The sequence below is a fragment of the Dermochelys coriacea genome, chromosome 4, assembly GCF_009764565.3.
Source record: "Dermochelys coriacea isolate rDerCor1 chromosome 4, rDerCor1.pri.v4, whole genome shotgun sequence".
NCBI classification, from domain to species: Eukaryota; Metazoa; Chordata; order Testudines; family Dermochelyidae; genus Dermochelys; species Dermochelys coriacea.
Window position 1 is genome coordinate 59,820,606 of NC_050071.1, and position 22,640 is coordinate 59,843,245.

A 22,640-nucleotide genomic window follows, 5' to 3' on the forward strand; every position below is an offset into this window, starting at 1 on the left:
TGTGGCCTTTCCTGATACTAGAGGGGTTATTGCCCTTTTAAGCTCATTTATAGATAGTTCTATATCAGAGATGGCCAAACTGCAGCTCGTGAGCCACATGTGGCTCTTTTACAGTTAAAGTGTGGCTTGCGGAGCCCCACCCCATCTCCCATTCTCCACCTAATAGACTTGGTGGAGGGAAGTGCTGGGGGTTTCTGCCCTGTGGTGGGGTGGTGGGGCTAGAGGCTTCTGCCCTGTGGGGAGGGGGTTCTCTGGACTTTAGCCCTGCGCCCCAGCAGGCACTGCCCCACGGGGCAGGTTGTGCTTGTCTTGCAGCTCGAACTTCTGAAGATTATTGTACGCGGCTCAGAGGGTCAGTAAGTTTGGCCACCGCTGTTCTGTATCAAGCTCTTCAATAATCAGAAGCCTGGGGAACAAATTTAGCACTGCTTTTGAAACAGTGGTTTCACGAGAATAAAGTTTGTGATCCCATTTTCTACCTAGCATTTAATCTAATTGCTTCCGTCAATTACGGTATCTCTATTAAGATATTTGAGAGGAGTAGTCTTCTATACAACCAATAGCTAAAGGACCTATTGCTTTCTTGATTCCATCATACATACCTTGTACAAACACCCTTTAAGAATGGAGATCTATCTTCTCACACAAATCGAGCCAGTATGACAGAATGCATTGCCTTGCTTTTCATTGCAATGCACTCTTGGCCACTCTGACGTTAAAGAAGAGGAATTCATGCTGTGGGAGAGGTATGCTGTGCATTTTATTTCAGTGACTAGGAGCATTTCTTCAAGTTATGCTACAAACCAGTCCTTATCTTGTGCTGTCTTTTTACCAAAAGCTACCAAATATTCATCCAGAATGCGCTCAATACTCCATCAGCATTCAGGGAGGGACAATCAAAGACAGTTTCCCTGAGATGCTTAGTGAATTGGAAACACCTTCCTTGGTTTCTGATGTTAATTTTGTGCAATGGCTTTGTTTAGTTCGATGGAATTTCTGTAATGAAAGCCCGACTTTGCAGCATACATGTGCATGGTCTGCATCACAGTCTGCACTACGAAAACTGCGAGTATGGATGACATCCTGCAAGTGTTTTCTATAACTAACAATTAAATCCAGTTGGTGTTAGTGTCCAGATCTGGAGTATTTCAACAAGACCTTTCGATGATGACTGCATTGAAAGTAAGTGTTGGTAATGCATGCTCCTCAGCTGGTAGAGAACTACACCATTTGTAATTAATTTTTTCCACTCCATGGTGGCAAGAACCTAACAGCCAAATCTCATGATCTGAGCCGACTCTAAGATTGAAATATCCCAACAGATAGTCACTTGCCTGATGGTAGCTTACTGATGATGCCATCAAGGTACTTATAGAACAAATCCTTCTCTTTAGAAATGGAGGAAAGTGTTGGGGCACATATATTGATGATATTGGCAAAAACACCTGTCATAGATCATCTTAGTGATATAATTCATGTGGATGTTGCAAAGGGACATTTGACAAGGAACTTTGTCAAAAACTTTGCTAATGAGTTTTTGACTCCAAATACCACCCCATGACCAGAACACTCTTCTTTGCTTTTTCTATGCCAGAAGAGGGTGTAATGCATCTTGCATAGAGAGCCTGTGTCAGCTAGTCTGGTTTCAGAGAGAGTGTCAACCTTCTCCAGCTCTTTATCAATGATAGCAGACCTTCTAGGATCACTGACCTCCTCGAGGTCATTTAACGTACCAGGGCAAATTGTCCTCACATTCTAACAAGCAAGTTTGAAGAGTATGATCATTGTACCTGGAACTTTGGCACATATGCCTGTGCAGCAAAAATAAAGAAGCAGATACTTGCCCTAGGACAAAAAGTCCCCCTCTTGGTGGTACTGACTGGACACAAAGGCTTGGAGGTCAACATATTTGGAAGCAAGCACAGCTCCAGGAGCTACATGAAAAAGCTGAGTTGCAATGCCAATCACCTGATATTTTCTCCACAGTGGACTGGGTGCAGGGTTTCCTCTCCTAGCCTTCATAAAACAAAAAACTAGCTGCCAGGTGGTAGCACCAGATGGTGTTATTCTTGTGGATATTGTTTTTCATTCCAACAAGGATCTGGCATTACCCCCACCAATCAGTGAGAAGTGGGATTCCAGGTTTAGTCACTTGACCTGCAGAAGGTTGTACTGGGTTATGTGGAACCAGTAGCAGGCCATGCATGCCTGGCCTGACCATATCCCTGTGAGATACAAAGTCTTATTCAAGCACCCCTGTAATATAAATATCACAATCATATTTTTCAATTCCCAGGAAATTGCAGTTTGGGCCATTTTTTTATTTCATTAAAAAATCAATATGAAACACTGATTTGTTTTTTATAGTGGCAGATTCCACTATTTTTATAATTTCTAATTTTAATGATAATTTATAATTATAATTGTAACTAAATTTCATTTTTAATTAGAGAAGCCAAAACCTCAGACACGAACATCCCCAAACTTTGGAGGAAGTCCAGGTCCAAACTGTGCAGCTCAGACTCTTTTTAGTCAATTTTAGTCCTAGCAATTACAGTTTCAGAAAATGAGTTCTGTCTATTAAATCTGTCAATAACCTTAGCCAATGTGAGTATGATGAATTTTAAAATACTGCTAATTGTTTTAAACAGCAAGGATATTTACTAATCATTCTAACTGCAGATTCTCATAGTGCTTTCACACCACATGTCAGACATTCTTGTTCTCAGCCCAGTATAAAATGCAATACATTGGCATTTCTAAGAAATTATTCTTGTCACTGTATATCTGTCTAGGTACTTATATGGCCCCCATCACTGTAGTATCTGAACATTTCCAGATAATTAAAACAGAAGAACAAACCATACTCTCTCTGTTCCTTCTGTAGGAAGGAATACTCCACCTGTAGGAGTAATTTAGAATAGTTAGTACAGTGTGTGTGTGTGTGTGTGTGTGAGCATGTGCGCAAGCAGGTTGTGTGTCCATAAGAAGTGCTTATTATGGGAAAGCTAAGTTGAAGAGACAAGTTAAAAACAGACAGAGAAACTGATTTCACAAAGGTTGTACTGGATAATTTTAATAAAACAAGAGATTCAGATAATTGGGAGCTTTGTTGTTATGAAGCTCTTTAAAACCAGAGTGCTGAAGCTAGCACCTCAATATGCTCCTAAACTTCACTCATGCAGAGTTTAGGAGCCTCTATGATGTGGAATATAGCTGTTCTGCAGGACTGAAACTCCACATGGGAGGCATGCTCCAGTCAGACAGTTAATACAGTCCCAGGGAGCATAACCAACTTTTGGTCAAACCTAGTGTTTTGGTTAATTGCAGTTGGAATGTAATAGTGCATCTGTGAAAGAAAGACAGTGAAATCTTAGGCACTTGTAGCTACCAGCTAGTCAGATTAATGCAGAAGTATAGACTGTAAACCTGGAAGTGTACCAGGAATGCTAAAAGGAATATAATCAGAAAGTACTGCTTGCAGATAATCAGCGTGAAGAAATTTTCATGGCAGACATTACTCCAAGAGATAAACTAAGTTGCCAAAGCTTAAAACACAAACTGTACATCTGCTGCCACAAAGAAAAGGGCAATTGTTAGCTTCTGGCTCATTTAGCTACAGCCCTACCATTGTGGGAGGGCCTGTCCAGACCGGGACATTCCTCCAGCAGCTGCTGCCAATCACTTAGCTTCCTCACCCCACCCAGGAAAGGATATTAATAAAGGTGAGTTAGAAAATCTACTGTCCACAATACAAAGTACTACTGCTTCTCTTACCTCTAGCCACATTCTTGCCTAGCGGATGACATCAGTGGAATGAGCCATAAAACATCTTCCAGCACCAGCCGCTGCTATACCTGTACACTTTCCCATCCTTACGCAAGGCCTGAACCCCACTATCCTCCATCTCATTATTACAAACTTTCACCAGTCTGTTTGGGGTTTTCCTTGTCTGACATAAGTCTTATTTTCAGACAGCTGTTTTGTTTAAACTAGAGGACATATTGGGCTGGCTGTTCATTAGCCAATGTTTCTTTATAGTTCAGGTAGTCACACATTTTTATTTTTATATATAAATACTGAATTTCTCTGAATAGTCCATGTGCTTTTTTATTATTTTTGTTTGTATTATAATAGCATCTGGAGGCCTCAACCATAATAAGGACCCCTCTGTGCTGAGCATACAATACATAGAGCCTGGCTGTAGAGCAATTATTAAGGCTAGGAAAGGTAGCAATGGAGAGGAAGAAATTGTGGGTTGTACTCCTTACTACTATTTCTCTCCGTCCTCTAATTCGTAACATCCTAACTTTACTAGGGAAATCAATCTCAGGAAAAAGGGATTCTGCTGAGCTACCTAGCCATTTGAAATTATATATTTTTTATCTCCCCAGCTAGGGCTACAGTCAGGGACAGCAGGAGAGAAATAGGACTCCCCTACTTCTCTGCTAAAAGCAGAGAGAGAAGGAAAGCGATAACTCCCACTTTCAATCCATTTCAACCACTGTCCTAAGACTGCAAACTTTGTTGACACCTGTCATGAGGCCTTGCAAATGGAAGCTAATGAGATAACAGATGCTGAGATTCAGAAAAAGAAAGAGGTCTCTAAGGTGCCACAAGTACTCCTTTTCTTTTTAAGGAAATATTGTTACAGTAGATACTGTACATTCTTGAGATTAATGTTAAGAGTAAACTGGGGAGCATTCAGATCTAGAGTTTTCATTCAGGCCTATCGATAACTACGATTGTTGGCATCCAGGGGACTATGTTTTTATATATTCTGTCTACATAAATATATAATGGCTGTTTCACCCCTTTTTAATCATGGGATATGTCTCTCTGAATATTTTAAACACACCTGATCATATACTAGTACTATATTATCATTACTTATTATTTATATTGTATTTGCTTGATTTCTCATTGAGAGAAATTATACATGTAATTGCCATAGGTGGCGCATGAGTCTTTCCTTTGGGATGGCTATGGTGTGCCAGAAGCTCCCTAGAAGTGGCGGGGGGCATACCAGCACCTGGATTGTGACCCCTCCCCCATGAAGCCCCATCTCTTCTTGGCCTCTTTATCCTAAGCCTGCCCCCCCTCGCGCAGCTGCTTGGCCCCAGGCCTTATGCTCTGCTACAGGGCTCCTCACTGCCCCCCACCCCCATCCTCATTGCTCTCCCTGGATTCCTCACTGCCCCCTCTTACCCCCTCCTGACTGCCCTGCCCCGCTCCCTGCATTTCTTACTGCCCCAACCCCCCCTCCCCTTCTGGCTCCACCCAGGCTCCTTACTGCCCCTTTCCCAGGGCTCATTGATGCCCCACCATGCCCCCCCAGGGCTCAGTCCTGTCCTTTCCTCCCACTCACACCCTGTGAGGCCCTGGTAGAGGAAGGGGAGAGGCCCGTGCTGTAGCCGGGGGGCAGGGTGGCTCAGGGGGTATGGCTGCCGGGGGAGCTTGGGGGCGGCAGGAGGTCCACGGCCACCACCACTTCCCCTTGTAGTGGGGAGAGCAGTGCAGCTCATTCGGTTCCCCACCATCAAGGGGCACAGGGAAGTGAAAGCAGCTGCACTGACACCACCCCACTGGCATTCTGCTCTGCGATCCCTGCCTGGCAGAGCACAATGCTGTCGACAGCCTGGAGACGTGCCTGTGTGTGAGCAGAGCCAGAGCACCATGCCAGAGGCAGGCAGGGGGGAAGAGGCAGAGTGGGGGGCGGGGCCTCAGGGCAGAGCGGGGCAGAGCTCAGGAGAGGAACGTAGGAGGTGACCCATGCTGCATCCGGCATTTGCCCCCTGCATGGCCAGCCTTTCTTATTTTGAGGAGGCTTAACCTCCCCAAACCCTTTATACATGCTACCTGTGGATAACTGCCTTAATATGTCTAGGATTTGTGAAACTCCATAATTGTGTAATGCTTTTGTGGATGGTTTTGTAACTAAAACAAAGGACTGAGGCTTGGACAATCTGGATTCAATTCCTGGCTCCAGTAGACTTCCTGTGTGACCTTAAATGAGCCACAATCTCAGTCCCTCAATTTCCCTTTTGTAAAATGGGAATAAGGATGGTAGCACCAGTATATAAAAGGTGCTGCATTTTAAGCATCATGAAGACTAGTTCTGAGCAGTTAGCAACACAGTGCTTACAGCGCTGCTGAGCACCTCATGCCCTGTCTACACTAGAGATCCCATGCTTGTTAGCACTGGGCGGGAGATGGATCAGTGATAGCGACAGTGGAGAAGTTTAGTAGGAAAAAAATACACTAGTGTACATGTAGCTGAAGAGAAGATAGCTTTCTGAAATGCCAGTTATGGTAGGCAAAAGACAAACATTAAACACGGGGATGAAAACATTATCTTGGATGATTCCAACTGAAGTGAATATCTGAGAATGTCATGGGTGGAGTAAGAGGACAGAAAGAGAAGATAAAGAGACAAGTGAGGAGAGGCATAGACTAGACTTTCAAACAAAGCTTAAAAACAAAATCTCTACCCCAAAATGAAACCACATTCAAGGGTCCAAACCTAGCTCCCACTAAAGTCAATGTAAGTTTTACCATTGACTTCAATGAAAGTAAGAAGATGCTCAAACCAACCAACCAAGTTAAAGTAGGCAACTAACACCCAGATTCTTCAGAATCAGATATACACAGTTTACAGCACAAATGCACAGATTAGAGAAATGCTAGTGTTCTGTAAGAAGAAATAACTCAGCAGCAACTGGGAGACATGGTCTAAAATGGGGTGGGCAAACTATGGCCCACAGGCTGGATCTGGCCTGCTAGTCATTTTAAGCCGGCCCACAAGCCGCACCACACGGCTCGGCCCCACTCCAACACTCTGGCCGGGGCGCTGGGTCAGAAGCCGGACCACATGGCTCGGCCCTGCTCCGGCACTCTGGCCGGGGTGCTGGGTCAGGGGCCGCACCACGCGGCTTGGCCCCGCTCCGGCCAGGGCACAGGGGTTAGGGGCCCAGCATTCCAGCTGTGGAGCAGGGTCGGGAGCTGCACCATGCAGCTGCCGGAAGCTGCAGCACAGCCTCACTCTAGCTCCAATGCACTCCAATGAGAGCTGCAGGGGTGGTGCCTGCGGATGGGGCAGCGTGCAGAGCTGCCTGGCTGTGCCTCTGCATAGGAGCCAGAGAAGGGACATGCTATTGCTTCCGCAAAGGAGCCACTTGAGGTAAGCGCCGCTCAGAGCCTGCACCCCGAGCCTCTCCCCAGCCCCAATCCCCTGCTGCAGCCCTGATCCCCCTCCTGCTCTCTAAACCCCTCAATCCCAGCCCAGAGCACCCTCCTGCACCCCAATCCTCTCATCCCCAGCCCGACCTCAGAGCCTGCACCCCCAGCTAGAACCTGCACTCCTTCCTGCACCCCTGCCCAAGCCCTGATCCCCCTCCTGCCCTCCAAACCCCTCAGTCAGAGCCCAGAGCACCCTCCTACACCCCAAACCCCTCATCTTCAGCCCCACCCCAGAGTCCACAACCCCTCCTGCACCCCAACCCCAATTTTGTGAGCATTCATGGCCCGCCATACAATTTCGATTCCCCAACATGGCTCTCAGGCCAAAAAGTTTGCCTACCCTTGATTTAAAATGAAGCAATGCCAAAACTGTTACAGTCTGTTAGATGATTAATGATTCTATAAACTTACCTTTGTTAAGTCATTTAATCTTCTCAAAAAAGTAGTCACTTGCTGGAAATGAAGATGCAGCAATTTGAAATTAAGATACCCAAGAGTAGAAGAAAAGTAGACTTACTTCTCTTGATTGCTGCTCTAATGGATGACAGGGGTCCTTGCCTTAATAAAGAAAAGAAAGGAAATTAAGTACATCACTAGTCCACAGGGAAAAAGACAAGTAGCTCATGTTATTCAGAGCTTCTGTACCAGGTGGAAAGTACATTGTCACACACAAACTCACAGCACAGTATCTGGTTGTCCTTTACAAAAATAAAAAAAGCTTTGTATTTTATACAAGGTTCATGTTTGTCCACATCTGTTAGGCTACAGATACCACACGGTTTGTTTTACAGTAAATGTGCCACTGCTGAGGACTGGTAATATGGTCCTGCCACTTACTGGAGCAGAAGCATAGTTTACACAAAGGTTCTAGATCCCATTAAATTTTACAGTAGAAATTAAGGTAGGCCATAGAAGAAAGTTACGCAATGGTTGCTTTAAGCCACCTTTGCACCAACCTATTCCTGGGTTATTCCAGGTCCTGGAGAAGGTCCATGCGTAACTTGGGCTCCCAGGGCTGTCTAAGTTATGGCAGCCTCCTGGGGCTTCCCTGTGACCTGGAAACTCTGCATAACTGCACACTGCAGCCCTGCTTACACATGGCATCTCCCATCACAAGCCCCTTCTTAGCACACCACCTATGCTGGGCGTGCACGGATGTCCTCAGAATCCGATTGGAACTGAGCTTTTTATCTCTCCTCTGTACACAGTACACAGGACTGAAGTGGGAGTGAAGATCTCATCCCAGATCTACAGTGACACGTCAAATAACATTCCATATACAAAACTAATTAAATTGTCCTTTTAATACACCACTCTGGACATGCCAGAAAGTGAGAAAACATATCATGAAGTATATACTGAAATCAATGATTTTATTATTATATTTACACTATCTGGTGTTTTTCTTAAAGCCCCATCTCTTGCAGTCATGTCATTATGTCAAAATCCCAGCTTTCATTATAAAAAATTATATATAGCTGTAATGGTTTCTTAAAAAAGAAAAAAAACAAAGAAATTCAAGAGTACTAAATGTTTACTATTTTTAAAATCTCATGATTTTGGGGGGGCCTCAGACACTATTTTTAATGCTTGGGATTGACAATACTGTGAAGATACAATATATTCTTACTGTACAAGGGATATATTATGTCTTCTAGTTACTTTAGGAGCCACACCACCTTTAAAACACATTTTGCATTGCAGTATGATAATTTTTCACTTATAACACTTCAAAAATATTTGGAGGACTTCAACCCACCTTTACATGTTTCAAATACTTTCAAAGTGACATCATTACATTCTGAGTTGTAGAAAAAGGTAGAAATTGTTAGCAGAAAATCTGAAATAAACGTATTTTTAAATTAATTAAATGGTGGTCAAAGATATCACATTTGTGGCTCTCAAGACCAAGTGATCAAACCTGGATCTATTGGAAGTCTTCAACGCTATGGACAGCGAGAGTCTGCTATCTTATCTGTGTGATGTGGCAGGGGTAGACAAAATCACATTAAGCTAGATCTACTAGTCTCTGAGAATGTGGTCATGGGCAACAGTTTATAGATTCATAGATACTAAGGTCAGAAGGGACCATTCTGATCATCTAGTCTGACCTCCTGCACAACGCAGGCCACAGAATCTCACCCACCCACTCCTATGAAAAACCTCACCCATGTCTGAGCTATTGAAGTCCTTAAATCATGGTTTAAAGACTTCAAGGAGCAGAGAAGCCTCCCTCAAGTCAACCATGCCCCATGCTACAGAGGAAGGTGAAAAACCTCCAGGGCCTCTCCAATCTGCCCTGGAGGAAAATTCCTTCCCGACCCCAAATATGGCAATCAGCTAAACCCTGAGCATATGGGCAAGATTCACCAGCCAGATACTACAGAAAATTCTTTCCTGGGTAACTCAGATCCCATCCATCTAATATCCCATCTCAGGAGATTTGGCCTATTTACCCTGAATATTTGAAGATCAATTATTTACCAAAATCTCATTATCCCATCACACCATCTCCTCCATAAACTTATCAAGTAGAATCTTAAAACCAGATAGATCTTTTGCCCCCACTGCTTCCCTTGGAAGGCTATTCCAAAACTTCACTCCTCTGATGGTTAAAAACCTTCGTCTGATTTCAAGTCTAAACTTCCTGGTGGCCAGTTTATACCCATTTGTTCTTGTGTCCACATTGGTGCTGAGCTGAAATAATTCCTCTCCCTCTCCTGTATTTATCCCTCTCATATATTTAGAGAGAGCAATCATATCTCCCCTCAACCTTCTTTTAGTTAGGCTAAACAAGCCGAACTCCTTAAGTCTCCTTTCATAAGACAAGTTTTCCATTCCTCGGATCATCCTAGTAGCCCTTCTCTGTACCTGCTCCAGCTTGAATTCATCCTTTTTAAACATGGGAAACCAGAACTGCACACAGTATTCTAGGTGAGGTCTCACCAGTGCCTTGTATAACGGTACTAAAACTTCCTTATCCCTACTGGAAATGCCTCTCCTGATGCATCCCAAAACCGCATTAGCTTTTTTCACAGCCATATCACATTGGCAGCTCATAGTCATCCTATGATCAACCAATACTCCAAGGTCCTTCTCCTCTTCCGTTACTTCTAATTGATGCATCCCCAATTTATAACTAAAATTCTTGTTATTAATCCCTAAATGCATAACCTTACACTTCTCACTATTAAATTTCATCCTATTATTATTACTCCAGTTTACAAGGTCATCCAGATCCTCCTGTATAATATCCCGATCCTTCTCCGAATTGGCAATATCTCCCAGCTTTGTATCATCTGCAAACTTTATTAGCACACTCCCACTTTTTGTGCCAAGGTCAGTAATAAAAAGATTAAATCCTTCTCTCCCTAACTCCCTAACCAGCAGAGTCCTGATAGACTCAATCCCGCCAGTGCTCTTTTCAACATATATGTGAGACTGAGTATAAGAAATGCCTGTTCAGATTCTCCCTCACACTACAACTTATTTGTGTGGATCTGACAGTGCAAATGGGGTAGTAAATCTACCTAGCAATTCTCATCAAAGGCAGCGACTGTGATTTCCTATTGTCTGGACAAAGCAGTGATCTGGATGAAAAGCAGCTGAATCCAGCCACTCAGTCTAGGCAAAGACAGAGCTCAAGTTGGTCAGCAGAGGCAAACACTTTGCGGAAAGAGCTCTCTCTAACTAGTTCTCCAACTGAGGGCATTTGTTCACTATTTATCTTAGTACTCCTTGCGTGACTAGCTTTAGCTCATTTCAGAACCATACTTTGGTCACAGATTCTTAGATTTTAAAGTCAGAAGGGACCATTAGGATGATCTAGTCTCCTGCATAACACAGACCACAGAATCTAATACAGCAATTCCTGCATCCAGCCCATTAAAGTCATCAGATGGTAACAACTTTTACTCACAACTTACCTGGACTGATTCTGAACCCAAAACCTAAAGGCTCCAGATCCTGTTACCAATCCACTGAGTGATTCAGTCCTTAGGTGTCCTGACAGACTCTTCTCTGGTCCTGCCTAAAAAATGTGACTCAGTGGCCAAGAATATATTTTTCACCATTTTATATCAGATAAGAAGGTAGCCATGGTGATCCATGCCCTTGTCATCTCCAGGATAAACATTATAATATGCTATACTTAGGGCTGACCATGCCACCACCCATTAAGCAAGACAGATCCATGGAGTATTCATAGGCATAGCGTGACTTCTATATTTGGGGGTGGGGGGGAGGAGGGAGTGGCTCCAGTCAGGCCAACAGGGCTGCATGTGTGGAGAGTGGGGGCAAATTCCATGCATGACCACAGGAGCGCCATTTCAGATTTTTCGAGGGGGTTGGGTACTTTAATCATGATGCCAGGGCTACTTAGGCAACTGAAAACTCTAGGGTTGTGGGGTGTTTTTTTTTTTTTTTTTTTTTTTTAGATAATAACTTAGATATTATCTGACAGGAGTATTGTATCTGATTCCAATATCAAGAAAGAAAATTAAATATTAGATCCACTCAGCTCTAATACTAACATATCTGACATCTTGTGGTAAGTCACTTAAAGGACACTGGATAGGTTTAAAATTGCAATGTATATTCTTACTCAGATACACTTACAGAAATCAGAGAGGACCATTGTGATCATCTAGTCTGACCTCCTGTACCTTGCAGGCCACAGAACCTCACCCACTCACTCCTGTAATAGACCCCTAATCTCTTGCCAAGTTACTGAAGTCCTCAAATCATGGTTTAAAGACTGAGGAACTCCACTAGCAACCTCCCTCCAGCCTGACAGTTCATCTTTCAGTATGACCTGTTGCAGTCTCCCCTTTAATCAGTTCCTTATCCATCTTTTAGTTCTCCAAATTAACTAATAATTTCTCGTGTGGAACTGTATCAAATGGCTTGCTGACATCCAGGTAGATTAGAGCTACTGAATTTCTTTTGTCTAAAAAATAAGTTATCTTCTCTAAGAAAGCTATTAGTAACTTTGTTACTACCTCTTAAATACAATAATTAAAACAACTATAGAAAAATCCACAATTACTTTTTATCATTTAGGCTACTTACCTTTTGCAATTCACCAAGCTTGGAACAGATCATTTAACTATAGGAAACATCCTAACAGCCCTTTCTTATCTTAATCACCTGTTAATCACTCTGTTTATACACAAAATTCTGACCCCCTTCCTCAGGGTGCAAGTTGGGAGCTGCACTCTCTGATCTCCTCTGTAGAACTCATTACATTGCACACTCAGGCTGCCTGCCTGAGGCTTGCAGTTGGGGGCGGGGGGCAATGCCCCCTATGTGCCCCCCAAAAAAATCTGCCTGTGGGAGTATTATACCAGTACTACTCACTTTGCATTGGACACCTATCTAGTTTAAAGTCCAGATCAGGGAATGATCCTTCCAATATAGCAGTCATTTTCCTACTGGATAAGCAGGGCTCTCAGTTATTCCTGGAGTTTGGCCCTTCTAATAGCAGGCTAAGAAGGAGGAGAGGATGCACAGTTATACTATTGATCAAAGTATTTGCACTGAACTCATCACTGTGATATTCCAGAGGGCATTCCTTGTAAAGGAATAATCTGAGATCACACCAAGATGCTTTAGAAACTGGTGTAAAATTACTGTTCCGAATAACCCTAATACACATCTATTATTTTAAATATGAATTCATGGTGACAATGATAGTGTAAAAATTTCAGGTCAAGTTAATTACAACAGTGCAAATGTGTACATGTAAATACAAACCACATTAACTTCATTGAGTTGAACAGGTGATACTGACAGGAAAATTTGCCCATGCAAGATGACAAGAAACAAAAGGTTAAAAAAAAATCCTAAGGGAAGAGCCAACACTTTTGAGATAGCAAAACAGATGGGAAATATTTACCATTTAATACTATTCACAGGTTCTTGCGGGAGCGGGGGTTTGTTTTTGTTTGTTTCTTTTTGGTTTTTTTTTCATAATACATAAAAAACATTATTAGATTATTACAGAACAAAAATGTTTACACAACGTTTTTACATAGAGTGACTTCTGCAAAGTAGGGTTTATCCCTGTTAAGCTTAGATTGCAATTTTAATCAAAACTATTAAGGAAAAAGAACCGTCCGCATGAGTTTATAAGCTAGTTGTCTAAGTCTTCCTTCTTTCATGCTAGGCTTTTGTTTACAGACAGGGCAACATGACTGTGCAATATCTACTGATGTAGCTAAAAGATATGGAATGACGTTTATATCTGACAGAATGGTGCATTACTCCAATTGCTTGTAGTACTGTTTTCATAAATATTTTAGTGGATAAACTAAAACACCTTGAAGCCACTATACAATACTTTCATCTTGACATATATTTCCCTGAGCATTCAGATGAGACTGTGGATTTGTCTATACTTACAGCGCTGTAGCACTTAGTGAAGACTTTACCTATGCTGATGGGAGAGCTCCCATTGGCACACACACTCCTCCTTCCCAAAAGGTGGTAGCTATGTTGACAGGAGAAGCCCTCCCATTAACATAGCACCACCAGGAGTTAAATATAATAGTATAATAGTGTTGCTCGGGGGAGAGGGGATTTTACACCCCCTGAGCGATGTAGTTATACCATCATAAGTTTGTGCTGCAGACCAGGGACAAGTAGCTGAATGGAATACAGCGAGCAGCTGAATGGATTTTGCTTTGAATCATTATGATTAGATATAAACGATGAGACCCACACAGGAAAGTCAATAGGTCTGGATCTACAAGTGTTACCTAGCAGCCCTGTGTTCTTGGGGAACCAGGGCACAGTACTCAGCCTGTCTGACTCACTAAATATCTCCCCCTACCCTACCCCCAGCCTCTGCTTGAACCAAATCTGCATCAGAAGAAAGATTTACAAAAAGCAATGAAAAGGCAGTGGGAGACACACCTATATCCTGGGATAAGGATAACAGGATTAAGGAAACACCCCTAGCCTCATTTGCATCGAAGATGGGACAAGGAGGATTCTCATTAGCATAGCATTAGAATGGAGAACAGAGATTCCAAGGCAAGAACCGCATGGAACTCTGGGACCAGAAAAGCAGGGAAGCACAGGGAAGCATGCTCCAGATGTTAATGAACCCATGCCTGCCACCCAGTTCAGTAGTTATCAGACCAATTCTAGTAATAAATCTTTCATTGGTATCCAAAATACTGAAGCTCCCTAATTGCATTTTGAGCTCCCTCCAAGGAACATCTCCCAAAGCCAGGAATGATCAGCTCCCATGTCTAGCCTGAACAAAACAACTTTGGTATTCTCCCTCGTTTACACATAAGCAAATCTAGTGTTCTCCCTTGATCCACTGTTGTTTCTCTACAAAAATTCGTACCTATGCTCAAGTGTTCTGATGCCTGGATTCAAAATCTGCATCAGTCCCATTGGGACTTCATCTTCTCCTGACTGATCATGCTGGGGGCTCTACCTGTCTTCAGCACTCCGGACCCTCAGCTACCACCTCCACCTAGGACCCCCGATCGATTCAAGCATCACGGAGTGGTGAGAACCCAGCTCTCTCGCTCTCTAGTTATAGCCTTCTGACCCTGGCTTGTGTGATCAGTTATAGTTTTGTAAACCTGACTTTTATAATCAAATTTAGGTTAGATTTAATATTATAATTGTTTTGTTTGGCTCCCCTATGGTTATTACCTGGTAATAAATAACTTTCATGATTTAGCTGATTGCTTCTCTCTGTCTCTCTCTCCCCACCATGGATGAGGTTTTTTTTGGTTTCCTCATTCGCTCTGCAGCAACGCTCCTCATACCTAAGCTAAAAGATCCCTGCAGCGCCCAAAAATCCTGCGGGGTTTGCTCATCAAGTGGATTACTACCAGAATAATTGTAACGTGAAAGTGGGGATAGAGACATGCTGAACCAGAAACATACGAGGGTGGCAGCTTGAAAGTGCTGCTTGACCCAGCCTGCTCAGGCATGCTCTGTTCTGGTGCGGTACCGATGGCATATGAGGGTAACAGCTTAGAGGTGCTCTTCAACCCTGCCTACTGAGTCCAGGGACATATAAGGGGTCAGCTTGGGAGTGCTGATTAACCCGGTCCTCTCAGACGCACTCTGTGTGTGCGTGTGTGTGTGTGAGTGTGAGAGAGAGAGAGAGAGAGAGATTGATTCTAGGGCTGGAAGAACCCAGCCTTGGGGAACCTAGGTCCTACAGGATAGCTCCATTGGGAGGGAACCTGCAGCAGGGAGAAGTAGAGCTCCGTATGAGAACACAAGGGATACAAGCAGTACATTGATAGAAGTACAGACACCCTCCACCCCCAGAGGAGTAACCCTAATAAATGAGCATACCCCAAAGTAACGGGCAAAGCTGGTAACACAAGAGGCCACGTCTATACTAGGAGTACTTTACTGGTATGGGAAATTGTATACTACAGTGGTAAAGCACTCTTGCTGTGGATGCAGCTTACACCAATAAAATTGTGCTTATACTCATATATCTGCATCTACACTAGGAGCTTCTGCCAACACGGCTATGACTGTCAGGGATCATGCCTCTTCATACCCCTCACTGACATCTGTGCTTTCAGAAGTCTGCAGTGTAGTCTTTGCTTAATGGAGTACTTGTGGCACCTTAGAGACTAACAAATTTATTTGAGCATAAGCTTTCATGAGCTACAGCTGTAGCTCACAAAAGCTTATGCTCAAATAAATTTGTTGTCTCTAAGGTGCCACAAGTACTCCTTTTCTTTTTGCAAATACAGACTAACACGGCTGCTACTCTGAAACTTTGCTTAATGGCTTATCTTCACTGCAATGTTAGCTCAAGTTATCTACACTCCTCTCAAGTTAACCTAGTTCAAACAAGACTGGTCACACTATAAAACACACAAACTGCACAGAATCTCTGAGTCCGCATTGCATTACTAGCTCCAGGATCAGCAGCAATCAGCTTTAACCCATAACCTGTGACAGGATAGCAACTTGAGTTTAAAGCACCAGTTAACTCAAGCTAGAGATTTTGTGTATGCCTAGGAGTCAGGTTAAGGACAACACTCAAGTTATACCTTGAGCTAACACTGCAGTGAAGACAAGCCCTAAAGGAGTCTTAACTATCACCAAATGCATCCGATGAAGTGAGCTGTAGCTCACGAAAGCTTATGCTCTAATAAATTTGTTAGTCTCTAAGGTGCCACAAGTACTCCTTTTCTTTTTATTTAATTGATAGTAAGGTTGGGATTTTCTGAAGTGCTCCATGTTAGCCTAACTCTGCTCCCAGTAAAATCAATTTACTTCAATGACAGCAGAGTTAGGTCAATGCGGAGTGCTTTAGAAAATCCCATCTCCAGTGATTCTCTGTCTTCCTCCACCTACTTAATCTATATTCAGAATGTGTCACACAAAATATCAATGTGAAAAAGCTGAAAGTCTAACTTTAGGTAAACGAGTAGTATTTCTAAAGGGAAATGAGCCTTTAGAAGACAAACTTTGGTTTCCTAATTTTTTTAATTCTAGGTTTACTCTCCTTCAGCTCACTCACATTAATATATTCACTGGGACTGTCTGTAAAATAGCAGATTTGTTAGTCCATATGCACCTTTAACTCTAATATGATGAAGCCTATTATCTAATCATTCCCCCCACCCCAAAATCTTATCACATAGTAAATGTAAACCAACAAGCAAAAAAGGTGTGTGATAATATAAATACACACACACACACTCACACAGAGCGTCTCTCAATTTAGTTACTTATATGCTTTAAAAACCAGTTTCCAGGTAGTAGAAATACTAATTTTTAAGTATTTCTCAATATGTTAAAGTCTTACAAAAACAAAACTATCTTCATATACGATCACAGCTTGCTCCAAGTAACTGCTGACTCATTCAGTTACGCCCTACAGTACATTAGAAACACAAACTTTTAACAGCGGCTTCTAAAGAATGTGCACTGCACAGAAATTCTAAATTTCCCCCACCCTGCACCAAACCTGTCTTTCCAGATATGACAACACTGTATGCAGAGCTTTGCCAAAGAAATGCCAGAGTTGCCTGCAATAATTCCCCCAAACCACTGCCATTTCTCTCAGAGTATGTTGGACACTGACACTTTACTATAAGAGATGCACCAAATGATGATCAGGGATGATTCCATTGTGGAGAAAAAAGAACGACTGTAGTTGCAAAACTTTTAGAGCCAAGTTGAAATGCATTCCTGAAAACTGCTTATATTCACTGCTCGCTACTCATACATGAAAATTCAGCTGTTTGGAGAATGAGGTCAGCCAGAAAAAGTCTAAAACTCAGAACTTAAAAAGAGAGAGAGAGAGAGGGAGGACATTTAAGAATATTAATTGCTTTTTAATAGATATTTTCTTCTTGATTTTAATTTAGTAATCTCCAGGATTATTATTTCTTTTATGGTAGTTTCCAGAAGCCCCAGTCAGGATGAGAGCCCGTATTATACTGAACACTATACACCCATATTAAAAGACAAGTCCCAGCACTGAAGGGCAGACACATTTTAAACAAACATCACAAAAAGTAGATAAGGGAAGTCTACAGATCTGGGTAACCAATTCAAATCTGTCCCAGCTAGTAATAACTAAACGCCTCTACTTATTGAAAGCTGTTGGATAGCGATCTGGAAAGTAGTTGATGGTTTCACTCCAGTTCACTGTGGACAGGTGTCCACCCAACAGAACTGGTACCCTTATTACCAATTTTGCCAGAGAGAAGAGGGATTGATCAGGTATGAAGACTGAATTTCTGTGTTCCCCAAAGCAGTAGGGGTGTGATGGGAAAGTTTGTACTGCTGCTGACTGTTCTATGGACTTTAAAGCATTTATGAGCAGCCCTAAAATAAAGCAATAAACTTATGGAAAAAAGCAGTAAAAATAGATTCCACATGCAAGTTTCCCAGGAACAGTTTTAAAAGTGTAGAAATAGTATTTTTAGAAATCAAAAATAGCTGAAACTGTCTGTTTAAAAACATGTTACTCAGAGCTTCAATCTTCTGCACAATGAGCACTATGCCCAGACACAAAGCAACAAGTCATCCAAGCCCCCTTGAGCTACATAAACAAGGAGAACACTGCAGAATATACAGTTGATTCTTACTTTCTGTTTAGAGCTAAAAATACATCCTTAAACCAGTGCTTCTCTCTGTCAACTGCAACATAATAGCTACATTTCATTATTGCAATTACTGCACCTTACTTATTATGCAAAACTTTAGCAATTCAAAACAGAATTAAACGGCTAGATGAAGGGGAAACAGCATTTTTTGCATTACAATTTATTTTTCTTTTGTTACTAACAATGAAAAACATCCACTAAAAAGTACATGCATTAAAAATATCATTATTCCCTTAGAATGGATTTTGTGCATTATTGAACATTAGCAGTTAATATCTATGACAATTATGTCCTTTCATCTTTTTGTGCCAAATTGATAATGAATGGCAAAATAGGAAATGAGGTGTCCAGTGAAGCTTTATTTATTATTTAAAGGGATCAAAAAAAATTTATTTAACAAAAAAAATCCATAAAAATAACTTGCAGTTTACCATTTAAAAGAAAAGTAGAATCATAACATGTTCAAATCACAAACATACAGAAAAAAATATCAGATGTCCAAATAAATGTTTATTCCTCATGATCTTAACCCTTCCCAGCACTCAGTTAAGTTTCTTTTGGGGATACTCTCCAGCCACTACATTTCTGTTGACATATTGCACCTTCATATGCACCTTCATAGTGTGAAACAAAAGTAAAATTTGAGATTATCTGCCTTAATGGATAGGCTTGAGGGATACAGGTTAGATCTGTGAAAATGAGGAATGTCTTGCATATTTCAGTTTGTTTGCTGTGTTGTTGTAGCTGTTTTGGTCCCAGGATATTAGAGACACAAGATGGGTGAGGTAATATCTTTTACTAGACCAACTTCTGCAGGTGAAAGAGATAAGCTTTCGAGCTACTCAGAGATCTTCTTCGGGTCTGAGACAGGTGTATTCAGGTCTATATGTCAGAACAGATGGCAGCCTCTTTTAGCAATGGGAATTTTTGAGTAGCCTAACATCACCACTGCATCTAGACAGAGTTAAATCCTATACTTGCTGCAAGGACTTGTCTGTGCTGAGGATTTGCCTTAATTACCACTATTTGCCCCAATTTCGGCCATCTGGTATTCTCCCTTGATATCCTGCTGGCAATTGAATTATCTCCTTAGACTGACCTCACACTTGGTAAGGCAAATCACATCTTTTCATGTATTTATACTTGTTCCTGTATTTTCCACTCCATGCATCTGATGAAGTGGGTTCTAGCCCACAAAAGCTTATGCCCAAATACATTTGTTAGTCTCTATGGTGCCACAAGGAATCCTCATTGTTTTTAGTGTATGCAGTGAACACAAGAAAGGACAACACATGGTGATAGAATAGCACGCTGAATAAGCATTTTAATGAAGGGGAGACATAATAGATAAAAGTAAAAATCTCTCCTCCATCTGTTGAAAACAAAACCAGAGGCAATGGAAACTAATGTAATATGCTAACAGCAAGAACAAATCTAACATTTTAATTGAGATTCCAAACAAGAAGCATAAATACAAAGACTAACCTTAGCCTAAGTGAAAGAGAACAGAAGTCTCCAAACCATAAAAATCTTTAAAAGATAAATCAAATGCCTGCTCAAGCATGGAGTTTGGCATTGTCCATAATGTTGGTAGAGAGTCTTTCAAACAAAGAATCGCCTGAATATTCTCCTTTATTATGGCAATTTAGAAATAGCTAGACCTGCCAGTTCAGTTCTAAAATCATCATTAGGCCTTTAGGCTTCCTTGTTTGGCTGGCGACAGTGGCCTCCTGCTCTTTCTGGAGGTATTTATGGTTTCCCTAAGAATATTAAAAATAAAATCTTTAGAAACAATGCTCCTCTATCCCTCCTCCCCATCTGTTGGATGATTTTCACTTTCTCTCTATTGCAAAATGTTTTCATAAAACGAAGAGCTAAAAAGAGACAGCTGGAAGTTACACCCAGGCATGATTAATTTGGCCCATTATTATACACAATTTATAATCAGATCATTCCATTTCTTGACATCAGCTTCCATCAGCCTCAGAGTTGCTTGTTATGGGGACTATAAATCCTTCCAGTTGTTTTTAAAAGTGACTGTTGTTTTCCAGAAATAAAAATGAAAATCCTTCAAATCTCAATTGAAATGGCGGGGGGGAAGGGGGGAGTGTTGTCATTAGTAGACTGAAAATGTCACTGTGTCTTCCAGGAAACAGCCCTGCCTAGAACTACAGCTGCCATTATGAACATTTTTGCCAGACAATTCTCCTAATAAGCAGGGACCAGAGGGCTGCCAGGCCCCTGTTGCTGGACAGTTCTGTGCACATTCTACTAGATTTGATTTGATTTTCCTTTCAGAAAGGTGATGGGGGACAGAAGACAGAAAATTTACTCCAGTGTATGTAAATCCCTTCAGTAACATCTTGGCTTATTTCAAAAGTCATCCACTGGGGAAACAAAGGTGATCCCCTTTTCCCTGTTCCCCCAATGGTTCCCTCACAACTCTCCCTCTTCTCCATCATGATTTCTCATTTCCCCCTTCCAGCTCCATGGCACTCCTTTTCTGTCCCCATGAGTGTTACTGTGTCTGATCCTCTGTCTGACACTCCTTCCCCCTTCCAAGCATCTAGCCCCACTGTTACCTTGGGGGAAAATTGGGCCTTTCGATGTTCCTCCTGTGCTTAGGGGTGAGCTGCATGCTCCCAGGTGCTCTCACTGCCTGGCTGTTCTCTGCTTCTGGTGATGCCTGCAGGTGTAGCAGGGACCAGAGAGCCCCATCAGTAAAAGTGGCTGTGTAGAGTATTGAGGAAGCCAGCCCAGCAGACAAGAGAGATCTTCCCTTCCCTTGCAATGGCAGGGGGTGAGGGCTCCGGATTCTGGGGTGGAGCCAGGGATGAGGGATTTGGGGTGCAGGCTGCCCTGGGGCATGGTGGGGAGAGAAGACTCCCCCTTGCTTTCTCTCCCTGGAGCAGCACCTGGGCTGGGGGGGGGAGAGGCACCTCTCCCCACCACAGCAGCTCCAGAGCTGCTAGGTTGGGGCTGAGGGCCGGGAGCCTCTCTTCCCAGCCACGGCAGGTCCAAGGCTAGGCTGGGACCAGGGAAGGGGGCTTCTCCCCCGGCCCCGGCAGGTCCGGGCCAGGCTGGGTTGGGGCTGGGTAGGGGCGCCTCTTCCCCCATCTGCAGCATGGCTGGACCAAGCTGAGCTGGGGCTGGAGAAGGGGTGCCTCTTCCCTGTCCACGGCAGGTCTGGGGCTTTGGGAGATGCCTCTTGCCCCGCCACAGCCCTGAGCGCTTGCATGGCCCTTAATAGGCTGCCTCATGGCTGCGCAGTTCAGAGGAATCATAGCTCATGAACCATGTTGCCATTAGCTTCTTCACTAAGGGATTGTCTTCACTCCAAAGCTAAATTGGTGCTGGTACAATCGATGCAACAGCATCAATTGAGTGGGTCTAGTGAGGACACAGTCATGATGGGAGCGTGTTCTCCCATCGATTTCTATACTCCACCTCAATGAGAGGCGGAAGCAACGTTGGCAGGAGAGCCTCTCCCATCAACATTGCATAGTGTGGACCCCGCAGTAAATAGATCCAAGCTACGGCGACTCGAGTTACGCTACTAATGTAAGTCAAATTGCGTAGCTTAGATCGACCCGCAGCAGTAGTGTAGATCTGCGCAAGGTGTGTGAGCTACTTCCCCTTCTGAGATGGATAAGAACCGTTGAAGGAAAACTAATATTGCTGTGTTAAATGAGGCGTAATGTCAAAGGAGCACATTGCATCAAACAGCTCCACCCTACTCTTCCACCTAAGCAGACCTCTGAGGTTAACATGGGACCTAAGTTTATAGATGTACGACATGCAGCCTTTCCATAACAATATAGTGATAGTACCCCATTTTCTAGGATTAGTGAATATTTGCTTCCTCTACAGAGGAGAGGGGCTCTATGTGTTAATTACCATAAATAGAAAGCTAAACTTATGGGAAAAAAGATGTTTGACTAGATTCTGGTCTCACACTGGGTTAAATCAGACATGCCAAACAGGCAAAAATAACGGCAGAAATAGGGTTTGTTTTTGGCTTAATTGGCTTGTGAGTTGCTTGTTAGCTAGTTTTTGGCTTGTATCTTGGTGCTCGTTTAGCTTGTAGCTTGTTGTACCTTGTTGCTGCTTCTTTTTGATCAGCTCCCAGCAAGCAGGAACGGGGGTGTGGGAGGAGAGAGTCAGGGGCCCACCACAGTTCCAGACTGCACACCGCGGGGATCTAGTCACATAGAGTGTTGGGATTCTTAGGGGTTGGCTTGTTTTGAAATGGGATTAGCTTGATTTTTGGCTTATTGTGAAAGT

The 22,640-nt window shown here is 42.8% G+C and overlaps 1 protein-coding gene across 7 annotated transcripts in view; it reads right to left on the reverse strand.

The window, feature by feature from the left end:
• SH3D19 (SH3 domain containing 19) overlaps positions 1-22,640 on the reverse strand; it is a 140,954-nt gene that overhangs the window by 67,700 nt on the left and 50,614 nt on the right. For 5 of the 7 annotated variants that reach the window (XM_043513127.1, XM_043513126.1, XM_038400496.2 and 2 more), the window contains one exon: positions 7,757-7,797. In XM_043513127.1, the coding sequence (XP_043369062.1) occupies positions 7,757-7,797 (41 nt within the window). Of the gene's footprint in view, positions 1-7,756; positions 7,798-8,998; positions 9,041-22,640 lie in introns of those variants that run through there. The other 2 variants (XM_043513130.1, XM_043513128.1) reach the window with 2 other exon arrangements.